Genomic DNA, 13,795 nt, shown 5'->3' with positions numbered 1-13,795 from the left:
TTGTAATATTGAAATATTAAAGTTGACAGAGCAGCGCACTGCGGCCCCAAGTTACAGAGCCCTCCTGAAGGAAAACCTTACATGCATTCAAGAGGTGATCACTTACATCATCTGGATTATTACAGGCAATGAAAGATTAATAAATAAATTTAAATGCAAACATCTTTCAAAGAGTGCTAATGGAGTAGTGGTTTGTTTCTAATTATCTAACTCAAACATTGGGTCAATCCAGAAATGACAAGAGAACAAAACATCTGAAAAGCTAAATATCTTTATATAATTATTTCATGTGTGCAGCCAGTGCAAATGGATGACATCAGCTTAGACAGGTTTAAAAAATCACGAGCTAGGCACAGACAGATTCTGTTCTTAATTCAAATTTTATTTAGAATTTAACTTTATAGTTTAAAAAGTATGCACATTCTGTAGGTATAAAAGTTTAAAAAAATACATCGATTTATTGATAAATGCTTCAGGTTAAATTTACATTTTCATTCATATCATTATATTGCAATAATTGTTTTGCATCTTTTAACACTTATAAAAATAAATTAGTGAGACTGAATAACCCATTGGAACCATGCTAAAATAATTCCTTAGAAAAGAGGGGTGAAGTTTGCCATAGCAATTCTTAATTCCTTGCTACTGTAAATAAATAACTCTTCAATTAAGCTGTATAAGGAAGTACAGGTTAGCAGAAAAGCACTTACCCACAAGGTGAATGGAAAGCTGTGGTGGGATGTCAAAAATCGTACCAAAAAGATGTAGAATTAATTTCTACCCTGCCAGCTGACAGCAACTGACCTCTGAAAACACCAAAACCTTCTCAGCCCCACCTGCCCAAATCCCCCCTTCCCTGGAGGTGTGTATGTGACCTGTAGAAGACAAGGAATGACTCTGTATGTCCTTTTGGTTAGAAGGACTATCAAAACATCTGTATACAATTTGGTGACTATTTTTACCTGAATCAAGAATGTGTTTCCTTAACGTGAAATGTTTAATGGCTCACCACAAATTACTAGAGATAAAAGAGGCTCTGAGCAGATGGTGAAGGCTGAATCTAATAAGGTCACAGTGAACTGCAATCCCACCCAAACTCCCCAGGAGTAACATCACTCCACCCATTCAACCTCATGTGACAACTCTGGTTTCCATTTTTGGGAGAGTAATTAAAAAAAAAAAAAAAGTAAAGTAACTGGCTTTGTGCTGAACTTGCATCTTGCATATCTTGCATCTGCAGAGCCACAACCCTTTAGAGAAGGTTCAAATGCATCTAATTACCAGCAGCAGCCAAGAGTACCACAAAAAGAATACATGAAACTCTGGAAAGAAAAAAACGTACCAAAACATCATGAACAAAGCAAGAGGTTATAAAGGAAAAACAAAAAATGTTTTTTGAAAAGTAAATACCTTCCAGACCTTCTTTATATGTGAAAAAGACCGCGGAGTAAGAAACAAAGAAAAAAAACCCAAACAAACAGAGAAAGGGTGGTGTGTGTGTGTGTGAACGTTAATAGTCAACACCTGCAAACCGCTGCTCCTGCAATACACAAGGTCATTTACATTAATCATTCACCCTTCCTTCTCTCTGGCCATGTTTCTCTGCATAAATCAAATGCTGTGTTACCCAAAGGGTAACCTTGTCCTGGCATCACTGAACATGTCTTCCTGGAAATCGGAACATTTCATAATTCTGAGACCTTTCCTTTTCAAAGATGGCTACAGACACATGCACATTTATACATAGATATATACAAACAAGGTTAGAAAAATATTTATTTTTGCTTGTTTAAATAATTACTGAAAAGTGTTAATACAGTAATATGTTAATATTTGTACAATTAAAACTTTATATATAAATATTATATAAAGCATTTTTCATAGCAGCCATTGCATATATAGTAAAACAAGTCTATCTGAAGTCCCTGCTGCAAAACTCAGGCCAAGCAGCATTCATCCTCTTCTGAGAGGAACATCTGTACTGGAGCCAAGAGTTCAGGAATGAGGAATTCTGCTGCCACTGACAGCAGAGATGTTGCTTTATCTTCTATCAGGCACTGCCCAGGCCACCTAAGTGCATAGTGTTTTCAGGGAGAAATGCCACGATGTGGAAGCACATCACAGTCTAAGCTTGTCTCCAACACAAATCAGGACAACGCCTTCTAACAGAAAGGCGCAAACATTACGGAATGGCTTCAAATGTGCTAACACAAGGTGGGCTGTGCCCTTACCACAAGGTGTTCAGGGGCACCATCACTCCTCACACAGCTAGGGAAGCCCAGCAAGGGGCATGGAGGCACAAGGAGATGTCATGCAGGACAGGATTTAACAGCTCATATTTAGTTTGTTTTTATTGAGTTCCCTTTCCAGGTTTCCTATGAGAGTATCAATACTTTCCTGCAGGTCCTTGAGGTGTGCTCTGTGATCCACTGCAGAGTCCATAGCTTGCACTGTCAGGTAGCTCCCAAAGGGGTGCTCTCCGGGGCCGGGCTGCGGGCGTCTCGCGGGGCCGTCCAACTCCTCGGCTTTGCTGCTGTCCTCCCCGCTCTCCGTGTCTTCCGAAGGGACGTCATCGTAGTCTGCCTCACCCAGGCAGTCTCTGGGGGTTAAGAAGTAGTTCTCCCCACAGCTGCTCCAGTCCCCAGCATAGCGGTTGCTCGAAGGGCTGTCTAGACCCGCTGGCCTTGGTCTGAGCACCCCTGACATCTCGGTACCGCTCAGATTCAGCACCTGAGGTCTCTGCCTCTTGGGCCTCAGGTAATGCAGGGAGGATGAGTGCTCAGGAAATGCATTCAGATGTGCTGGTTCTTTGGCAGGCAAGTGATGAACTAGAAGAGAGAAGTTAAACCAGTCAGAACTGAATCCATGCTGCAACAAACAAGTCCATGGCAGATGCCCACTGTCATCCCTCCATGTCCCACTGAGAGCATGCAGGAATACATGCAATCTTACAGCCAACACATTGCACGCTTTTTGCCACTGTTTGATATAAAATAATTAGGAAAAGCTACTGCAAAATATCAATTTTGAAGATTCATGCCGGATTCAAATTGCAGCAGAGAAGCCTTTCTAAAAGCAGAAACTCCCAGCACACCAATTAAATTCATTGTAGGAGTTAATCACCATCCAGCTCTGGGTCAAAGAAAAGCAAACAGCTCAGTTCACACACTTCATTCAGGCTAAGGAGTAACAGAAAGCAGGCACAGCAAAAGAGGTTAAAACACAACAAAAATACCAGCACTGAGAAAGGCTTAGAGAAGCTGACAACACAGCGAGCCGAGCTCTCGTGCTTCTCTTGTGCCCTAATGTTCTGTGCTATTGAAGAAGCTCCCTTGCAGAAACTTTTCTGTGCAGCCACAAGCAGACATAGGCTCACACGGGTTTGCTGGCACTGGTACCCGTGCTCACAGCACAAGTTACTAACAGGCTCCTCCACTGTGACCCACTGCCTAAGGCAAACAGCACAGCTCTGTTCACTGACCTGGGCCTATTAAGGAACTGAGCTGCAAAACTTCTGGTTTTATACACAGCCCTGCTTCTTGTAATGAGCAACAGAGACTTCCTATTCCCATTCCCCACTGAAAAGGCAGTGCACACAAATTCATGCAGTTCACCAGGGGTTCATGTGAGCCCCTCCTTGTTAGACTCCCCACATGCAAGCACAAAGATTCCGTCCTGAAATGTGCTCAATCCTTCTCCTTCTGCATCCACAGTACAGATCTCTCCAGGGGATTTTACTTCATGTCTTGCACAGAAACATGCAATAACTCTCACTGCTTTCTCCCCCCTTTACTATAACAAAACCCCTTCTGTTTAGAATGTGCTCCATTAAGATGAAGGGCCATGGGTTAACAATAACTTGCCAGTGTTACACGGTCTAACCAAACAAGGCCTATTTGTTTTCGGTTGGAAATATACGGAAATCAAAGTATTGCACAACATGTTGGTTATCAAGCTGTCTCCAACTACAGAAGATTAAATATAAGGGACCAGACTGTGATCCTTCCATTCAGTCCAAGTGTGCTGTTTACACTGTGTGGTGTTCACCTAACTCAAGTCTCTGCATTTGTGTTTTACCTCCCTTTTAACACAAGGGAGGTAAAACACAAATGACTCCCTTTGAATCCTACACAGTTGTTGCAAGCCAAGGGACAGGACTCAGCTTTTTCAGTGAAAACTCTACTACTTACACTATTCCTACTCTCTTAGAGCCAGACACGCTCCGATGGGCAGAGCTGCAGTCCACAGCAGCCATGCCATAACCCATCCCCAGGATTTCAAGATTGGTTTCTGCACAGTATTTCCTGCCCAAACAGCTCTTGGTCTCCCTCTTCCTCCACCTACATGCCCCATTTCTCCTGCATAGACTCACTCATCTGACTGAAAGCTTCTTTTCATTTTTGGTGATCAGCAGCTTTGGAGCTGCCCACCTGCAGCTGACAAGCAAGCAGCACCATCTTCAGTCACCTCAAACCCATCATGGAGCAGCAACACTTTTTTTTATGCAAAGCTCTGCAAAAACAAGTAGAAGTTGCAGATCTCTTACTCTAAGGATGCCTTCAACTCTGCCAAATTACAAGGGTGGAAATAAATTAATCCCATCAGGTCAAAGCTGGATTGCAGGGAAAAGAAAATCCCCAACTTCTCTAATTCAGATGTGGAAACTTTAATGTCACTGGGTTTGTGTTTTCTACTGTGTTTACTTACATAAAGTCTTCACTATTTCTTTCATTATACTGAAAATCTGCCATCTGGTAAGAAAGCAATTAAACCAACAAGCTTCCCATTTAGTGAAGTGCCTAAATAAAACTCTGATAATTTCTTTAGATTAATAGGTGATGCCATAGTAGCTCACATTTTAAGAATTCTGATGCTGCTCAATCATCCCATGAATTAATTACAGTGTCACACAGTGCAAACACACAGCAATGGTTTGACTTTTTTTTCCTTGATCAGATGAAAGTACCTGGCCACAACTGAAGTAAGTAGTGAAGAACCTCTATGTGCTTTTTGAAGTCCAGGGCACTAGCAAGCTCTTCTGAATCTGTGAAGACTCTGTTGTTATGGTTGGTGGTCTCCTGCCTCTGGCTCAGCAACACAGGGCCAAAACACACAGCTAAATTCTGGCACGTCATCTTATTTACTTCGTGGTAAGAAGCCACCAGTTTCAGGTGATCCAACAGCATCTTCAGAGTAGCCTAAAGAAACAAAATACTGCTCAGGAAACCAAATGCTAGACAACAGCTGGTCACAGCTCTAGAGGGAAAAGATCAAGGCTGATAGCTCTGGTTTTACTACCAACACCCATCAACAGAACATCCAAGTGCTGAATTAGAAAAGCTGCATTTGACTATGACAGAGCAGACCAATTAAGACAAACTTTCTGGTGAAACTCTGTTTCTTATCTGAACTCAGTTTCACATGGATGAGTTTTCTCACAGCACATCAGGAAGGGAGGAGAGGCTGCAGAAGCAGTACAGATGATCCAGGTACATTAGAAAATAAAGAAACCCTTGACATGATGTCAGCATCTGAACGAGCTTCCAGGTAATTCCAGATACCGTGCAGGGCCCTCGCTCCCTCCCTCCCCCAGAAGGGGCTGTGGTTTGTGGTGCTACACAGGAATTTGGCAGGTAACAGTGCACAGCCCTCTTACACTGCACAGCACGGGAAGCAAAGGCTTTATTGCACGTACTTAAGAAAGAGGAATGGATTTGCCCAGGTAATCACAACACACAGATCAGAGAGCTCCGCAGAAGTGGAGCAAGACAACACACAGGAATTATCATTTATTTGATCTTGTAGAAGTAGAGATCGCAGCCTTTCATTCACTTTAAAGAAACAATATAAAATGAAAACTAGAGCAAATCTAGTAATGCAGACTCTCCAGTTCATTGTAGCATGGAATTATTTTCAAATATCTGGAGCATCACAAATCCAAGTGAACCACTTGATCTGATAAACAGTTTTGAGACATTTTAAATGCAGTGTGAAAATGTTCCTTTAGTTTCTGAATCTTGTGATTTACTTGAACGTGCTAACAATTACTCACCTTCTCAACATCTGGCAGGCAGTCCAGAAGGGCTGCTGTGTGCTCAGAGTCACTTGGGTCATTCTCACAACCGTTTGCTGTCATTTTCAAGGGATTTTTCACCATTGCATCCAGCACTGCTTCGTAGAGCTGCTTGGTTATCAGGGGAGAGGGCAGCTCTCGCAGATAATCCTTTAGAACACCTAGTGAGACACAACAGCTGCCTTTAATAAGCTGCAGATGCACTTTGCAGCAATTTTTGGGAGCATTAAAGCACATCAACTGCACCCATTCCACGAGAAAATTCTCTGAGTCAGTGCCAAACCTGGCACTCAGGAGCGAGGGATGGGAGGACAACACCAGAAGGGCACAGCAAAGAGGGGCTGGAGCACAGGGCTGTTGCATGTGCAGGAGTGAGGACACTGGGCACCAGCTGAACAGCTCTCCAAGCTTCCCTCGTTCAGGGTGAGGGGAGGCAAGGAAAGGACTCAGAGCAGTCCACCTTCCATCCAAGGAAAGGAGTTCCTACAAACACCAAAGTCCAGCTTGATGATCCCTCCTCTTTATATAAGCCTACCAGTTAGTTTTTCTGTTCTGTTTATTTTCAGCTATAAAATGATGAGCAAACATCCCAGAGCCAGGGGCACGTACAGCAGAGCACATGGTGTCTTCTCACCCAGGCAAGCACAAAGCAAACATGTCCTCATGAGAGAGAGCCAGCAGCCCCTGCAGCCCCAGCACAGCAGGCACTCCAGCTGTGACAGATGTGATTCACACCCACGGGAGGCACTGCCTGAAGTGCCCAGGCACCAAGCCCTCCCTGTTGCAGAGAAATACTGCAGCATTTCTGCAGCTGGGGATGTGCTGGGCAGAGGCTGTTTCCAGGGGCTACAACAACCAGGCAAGCACCTCATGAACACCTCTTCTTTCCAAAGAGGAATTGAGGTTTGTGTTCTTGTAAGCTGGCTTTGGAACCTGGCTGATACTTCGTTCTGAGAGGGGTTTCAGTGACTGGAAGAATGATAATTTAAAAACCGAAAATATTAACAGCAGTTTCTGGAAAGAATATAGCAGGATGCTATCCAGGAGCATCCTGGATAGCATCCAGGATACTAACAAAACCACAATCTGCCAACCAACAAAAAATTGAAGGAAACAAGCCTACTTCTCAGCAGTTTTCATTAAGAAAATTTGATTTCTGTGCCACAAATATCTACTAATTGTAGCTAGATCGCAACTGCATTTAAATACTTTGTTAGGAAAAAATGCTGGACTAAAAGAAACTGTTCAAAAGCGGGTACTGCAGTTAACAAAGCAGCCTGTCCTCCAAACAGGTGAAGTTGGAAAGTCAGATTTTTTTAGCAGGCCCTCCTCACAACTTTGTAAAATCTCACATCACAGCAATTACCATCATACTGTGCTATTTACAAAGCAACAGTTTTCATCAACTCAAGTCTGTGTAACAGAGCTGTAAAATGAACTGTACAGTGTGGGCTTTGTTACAAGGTAGTTTCTAAAAAAGTGCAGGGAACAGAAGTTAACATTTTGCCCTTCACATGCAGAATGCTACAGAATTCTACCTGTATAAATATTTTCATTTTAAAAAGAATCCAGCCCTTGCAGCAGTGCAGCTACTGAAGCTGTGCTGCAGGAGCAGCACTACCTGAAGCAGCAGTGCCCTGATCCTGAGCTGCCAAATCACCTCCTGCTGCAGCACAGGCATGGGGCAGGCAGGCAAAACCATCTCTGCAGACACCACATGGCCTCCAGGAGCTCACTCTGTGCTTAAAATGGAAACATCCCCTCAGGATCACAAAATATGAGAACCACCACTTTTTCATGAAAAAATATTTCCCCTGCTGTTTTGGTGGGATTTCTGTTTGCCTTAAAAAGAATATGCACTTTTGGTACATTGCCACTGAAGTGGCTAGTTTTTGTTTAGTAACTGACTCATATTCCTCCCTTCCCACCAAATAGTTTTTCTTCCCAGAATTTAGAGGCTCATGTTCCCTATGTGGATTAGCTGGTTAAAATATTTATGAAACAAACATGGCAGATGCTGGTGCTGTACAACATGGTCTGGGATATTTTCCTTTTTTCATAAGCAAAACATTAGCAAGAGATGCTGACTTCTATCAAGATCTCTGTTTCAGCTGTGCTTTTTCTGGAGGCAGAGACTGAAATCAAAACCAGCTTACAGTAGGAAATGATATGTTCTAATCAAATTAGCTTATACTAAACATTCACAACTGTCTATTAATAATTATTTAGCAGGAATTCCTGCAATAGCATCCACAATCATAGGACTACCACCTGCCAAAGGACTTTCTCCTGTTCAGCTCTGGAGAGCAGGATGGTTTGAGAGCCACGAATGCCCCTTGACCTTTCTAAATCCTTTTGCTATTCACTCAGCTAAATTAGCCCTCTAAGAGGCTGCTGTTATTTTTTTCCATGAATCTACGCTTCCTGCTGCTGCCAGCCCACTAGCACATTCCTCTTGACACAACCACACACAACAAATTTAGACAGAGAGCAGAAATTGCCATCCACTTCATTAATTCCTCATTTTTCTGACCCACTGAACTGTTAAGAGTATTGCAAGCTTTATGCAGAGATATGAATTCACGTGGATGCCAACAGACACGACGCAACACCACGGCTACAGGTCAGCTCCATGAACTGCCTGCACGCCCCACTTTGATCCATGAGCCCACTTCATTGTGTGCCAGCCTGTGCCAATCCCAAGAGTATTTCTCAGTCAAGATTTAATTATTAAATGTTCATTCTTTAGTCTTTGGAGAGCTGTGAAAAAAAATATTATTTATCCTTTTGGAAAGGAGTGCTACTCAAATTTCAAAAAGGACATAAGACAGCACTTCTCTTCAAATCAGCCAAGATTTATGCTGAGGATTCATATTCTGTGGAACACATGTTTTGGCTGATAGAAGTATGAATCATGTGCATCAGCCTCAGCATTAAGTAATCAGGGGAAACATTCCCTCTCAACCCAACTCCCTAAGCACATGCAGTTAAGTTTTGTGGACTCTTTTATTCCTAGCACTAGGCACAGTGGCTAACTCAGCTGTCCACAAAAACTGTAGTTTCCCCTGTCAATCCACAGCAGGCAGCTTCCAGTAATTGGAGTGGCTGCAATTGGTCAGTGGAAGCTACAGATGCCAACAGCCCTTCCCTCCCTGCTCCCCAGCCCACAGAGCCCCTGCAGTCAGTCCCTGCAGCACAATGCTGACACAGGCACTGCAGGCACTTGCACAGCTGCAGGGCTACCAGGGAAAAGAATCTGCTTTTCAACGTAATTCCTTAAAACTCTTTTTCCCTTGTAAGGAAAGCAGCATGTAAGTAAAGTCTTGCAGTAGAATGCAAACTAAAGGACACCCAATAGACTTTCTGTAAGGCAGAATACAAAGCTGTAGTCTTTTCACTCTTGCAATACAAACTCTGGATGCAAAATAGTACCACCACCAAGGCACACCTGCATGGTCACCAAAAGATCACCACCAGCAGCGAGGCTTGCAGGAATGCATATGGAAAAGTGTACTTCAATTTTACAATTTCACCACCACAGCACAAACTCACGAGGGACAGATCAGCCAGACTGTGTTGCTGCCCTTTCAGAGCTTTGCAGTAGCACTGAGCTCTCCTGCAGTTCACACTTGGGCTTCAGCCAGTTCTGGTTGGTTCTGAGTGCACAACATACTCAGAAGAATCAAAATGCTTAGGAAATGTTCCAGGATCTGTTGTATACAGGTAAGTATTAAATTCCTACACCCTTTCCCCATGATACTCCTGAACAATTTCTACAAATACTGTTTTATTTTAATGATTACTTGTAGCATGGAAGTGCAATGCCATTTTCAATATCTAAAATTAGAAAAAGTAACAACAAAGTTTTTCAGTACCCCAAAGTGTACATTAACCAAATTGCAGTTTGCCATTTATCTGTTTACAAGTCAGTATCACAGAGCTTTTGCTGCTGGCAGAAAGCAACAGAGGGGTTTTACCACCATTTGAGTTGATAACAAAAAAATTGAGAAAATAAAACTTCAATAATTTCATGGAACAATCTGATCTTAGAAGTTCTCACCACTTTTTCTCACGAATTTATTTGTAAAGAGAAGAAAATGACCCAGATTAAAAGATCACTTATACTTTTTACCTTTCCCATACACCTTGTTTATAAAAGCTGTATAACAGAAGAGTGAAACCCTAGTGGGTTAATGGCTGGACTTGATGATCTTAAAGGTCTTTTCAACCTAAATAATTCTATGAGTCTATAAATACAAGTTTCTGATGCTGAGAATGCTGGTACTTGTGAACAATATTGAACCCCACAGCAAAATCAGCCAAGGCAAGTAAGGCAAACTGACTGGCTGCACGCTCTGAACCAAGAGATTTATGTAACTCAGTAAATGTCATCGGGTAGTATCTTCTGATAACAGGTTGTATCATTATAAAATGCAATGAGTAAAATTAATTCCCAGTACATTGAAATGAAATAAACCTCCAAACAGGGTATAACTCTTCTATACAGCTGGATGTCAGATATTACAGAAAGGGTTTTGGCACAGAAAATTTATACCCCAACTACTGTTACATTTTTCATTCCTTGATATACAGGCAGTGAATGCTTCTGACCAATTTCTCAGAGCAACTGGCTTACTCAGTGATGCCTGAAATTAGGTCAACTTTAGCTTACATCAAGTATCAATAGTTACAAAACTGTTCCATTTTTTAGCAAACCAGAAAAACCTCAACAACTTACTTCAGTTCTGCAGTGCAACTTCTGCAAAGAGAGCCATGTAAGGAGCTGATGCAGACAGGCTTCCCAGGACCTGCTTACCTGTGCCTGGAGCTTGCTGAGTGACACCAAGTACAGGGCCACTCCAGGGAGTGGGAGAAAGCTTAGCAAGGTTTTTAAAAAAGTAGTGATCAAATCAAGACACTCTCCTGCACCTCTAACTAGCCTGCACAATCTAATGGGAAATCTGTTTCCATAACTCCTGCAATCTCCAACATAAACAGTTGATCCAAGGTAGCCCTGGTTCACATGCTGAGGATCCACCAGCACAGCAGAGGAGCCTGATCACAACCAAGCTTTTCCAGATCTGCTCCAATACAAACCAACGGCAGAGGTTTAACCAGCTCCAAGACCCCAGCTCCTTTTAGACTCCTACTTTCCTCTGTACCTGGTGGAGCAGTTACTGAAAACAGGTTCCTCCATGTCCTCCCCTCCCTAAAAATCACTGCTGCTTCATCCATACTTACACATCCCCACAGTAACTGCACTCATTCCCACCCAGCTTTCAGCAGAAGTTAAAATCTTGTTAAAATTACAACATAAAGAGAGTTTAAAGCACAATTCCCCCCTTTTAAAGGTACATGAGGAACGTGGCAAACTCTGTTGGAAAAAAATCAAATAAATGTGTTACCTGTTATGACATTAATATCTGGGTACTGGCTCTCACAGAGAGTAACAGCCTTGCTGTCCCTCTCAAATGCCTCTCGAAGCTCTTTCTTCACCGCTGCCGAGCCACAGAGCCGGTACAGCCCCACCACCTGCAAGCACAAACAACAGCCCACATCAGCACTGCCTGCCCAGGGACCCGTGATTGCAGCGTGTGCTGTGCCATCCAGAGAGCCCAAGAGCAGCAGGTACTGCAGGGTGTGCTGTGCCATCCAGAGAGCCTGACAGCAGCAGCAGGTGCTGCAGGGTGTGCTGTGCCATCCAGAGAGCCTGACAGCAGCAGCAGGTACTGCAGGGTGTGCTGTGCCATCCAGAGAGCCCAAGAGCAGCAGCTGGTACTGCAGGGTGTGCTGTGCCATCCAGAGAGCCTGACAGCAGCAGCAGGTGCTGCAGGGTGTGCTGTGCCATCCAGAGAGCCCAAGAGCAGCAGCAGGTGCTGCAGGGTGTGCTGTGCCATCCAGAGAGCCCAAGAGCAGCAGCAGGTACTGCAGGGTGTGCTGTGCCATCCAGAGAGCCCAAGAGCAGCAGCTGTTTGGGAATGCAGCTCGGGACAGCCGAAGGTTGCAAACCATCACCCCACACAGGATCAGACACCTCCTGGGACACAGGGGCTGGGAGCAGGCAGAGAAGGATGCCCCTGTTTTCTCAACAGTCAACGTGCTGAGCAGTGTTTTATTGACATAACACAAGTTCTAAATTGGAACTGCTTAATGTTTTGCTTTTATGCAGAATCAGGAAAGAAATACAGATTAAACAAGTATTTGCTTCTCACCCTACTTACTCGGATCATCATTATTTTTCCTGGCATAATTGTTTAATTATACAAAATAGAGTTCAAACTTCAGCAGAAAGAAGTGAAAAGTGTTTAGAGCTTTATGTAAGCAAAATTGCAGTACAAATAGAGTCATTAATCATTAGCAGAAGAAGTCATACAACTGACTCCATACTGAAATGAGGAAAGTTACAAACCAATTAATAAACCAACACAAACCCAAAATAAGTGAAAGCATTTTCATACAGTATTACATTATATAGTAAAATAATAAAAATTTATTTTTATATCCTTAACCAGAGTTTCAAGAAAATTATGACTACTCCATTATTATACCTATAAGTATGTTGTTCTAAAGTTGACAAGATGCTGGCTTCCATGTGTTTCAAATTATATTGAAAGTTTTCTGCAAAACAGATACTATTTAGCATACTTAAGGTGATAGGAGTGAAACCCACACCATTCTTGAACTAAATTGCCAGTTAAATCATGTGCTTTCATGTTTTGAAATTTTCCATTATACCACTATTTTTCATTTTCATCAGCACCATTTTTGCAAAGTACTACTATGATCTTACAAAACTAATTCTTAGAAATATTATTTTTTTTAAAATTAGCATTATCAGCAGGTATACTGAGCAGTGAAAGATTAATTCAAAACTACCATGGACTGAAGACAAAAAATTATCCAAAACAAAAGAACTCCATCTGTGCTGTCTTAAGACCATGAGAATAAAGGAATGCAAGCAAAAGTATTTTTCTGGTTGTATATTAATTCCTGCTTAAATAAACAGAAAGTTACCCAATGGAATTTATACTCCCCCCCTTCTCAAGACTGAATATGATCTAGTATATGCCTAATTTCTTTTAAACTTTTAAGTTTTCCTAATGCCACACCTGAAATTCAGGTGGAGATTATGCACCATGACAGTATTTGCAGTCTATAGGAAAGTCAAAAACATCAGACAAGCACATGGTTAAAAGAAGAAGTTAACAGTATATTTTGCAGTTTTGGTTCTCTCTGTGCAAATACAAAAATAGATTTCATGCTCAAAAGCATCAGGTACATTCAGATAACTCAGATAACCCAATTGCTTCTTACCAGTCTTGCCTTGATTACCCAATATCATTTGCATGACTAGGTGCTAATAAGCCCATATTAAAGTGCTGAAACCATAGTACACATATACTAGAAAGAATAAAATTTCTCTTTTCCAGTGATTTGGATGTTAGGAGAAGTATCCACAAGAAAAATCAGACAGTTAATACCAGCCGTGACTTTTGGCACAAGAGGCACATAGAAGTTCCATTTCCCTCTGTAGTTCATGACCTGGGTTATAAACAGCAGAGCTAATCTCATCACACCTGCAAGCATATCCAACCTGTCAGCAATTTAAAATAGTAACACTGGTAGGTGTGACTACTTCTCAATTTCACCTGAGTGAGAACAGGTGCAAAAGACAAGGAGGGCTCAAGTATGCTGTGGAACAGCAGGCAAGAGTCCTCCCAC

The 13,795-nt window shown here is 42.3% G+C and overlaps 1 protein-coding gene across 1 annotated transcript in view; it reads right to left on the bottom strand.

Moving 5' to 3' along the window:
• Positions 1-361: 361 nt before the first annotated feature.
• The window catches only part of SYDE2 (synapse defective Rho GTPase homolog 2), a 28,164-nt gene continuing 14,730 nt past the window's right edge, over positions 362-13,795 (bottom strand). The window contains exons 4-7 of the mRNA XM_053985531.1: positions 11,479-11,605; positions 6,053-6,234; positions 4,967-5,198; positions 362-2,828 (exon numbers count right to left, since the gene is read on the bottom strand). Of these exons, the coding sequence (XP_053841506.1) occupies positions 2,326-2,828; positions 4,967-5,198; positions 6,053-6,234; positions 11,479-11,605 (1,044 nt within the window). The 3' untranslated portion in view covers positions 362-2,325. The remainder of the gene's footprint in view (positions 2,829-4,966; positions 5,199-6,052; positions 6,235-11,478; positions 11,606-13,795) is intronic.

The sequence above is a fragment of the Vidua macroura genome, chromosome 9, assembly GCF_024509145.1.
Source record: "Vidua macroura isolate BioBank_ID:100142 chromosome 9, ASM2450914v1, whole genome shotgun sequence".
Lineage (NCBI taxonomy): Eukaryota > Metazoa > Chordata > Aves > Passeriformes > Viduidae > Vidua > Vidua macroura.
Note: the sequence above shows the minus strand (reverse complement) of the source record. Positions and strands in the feature narration are given on the sequence as shown.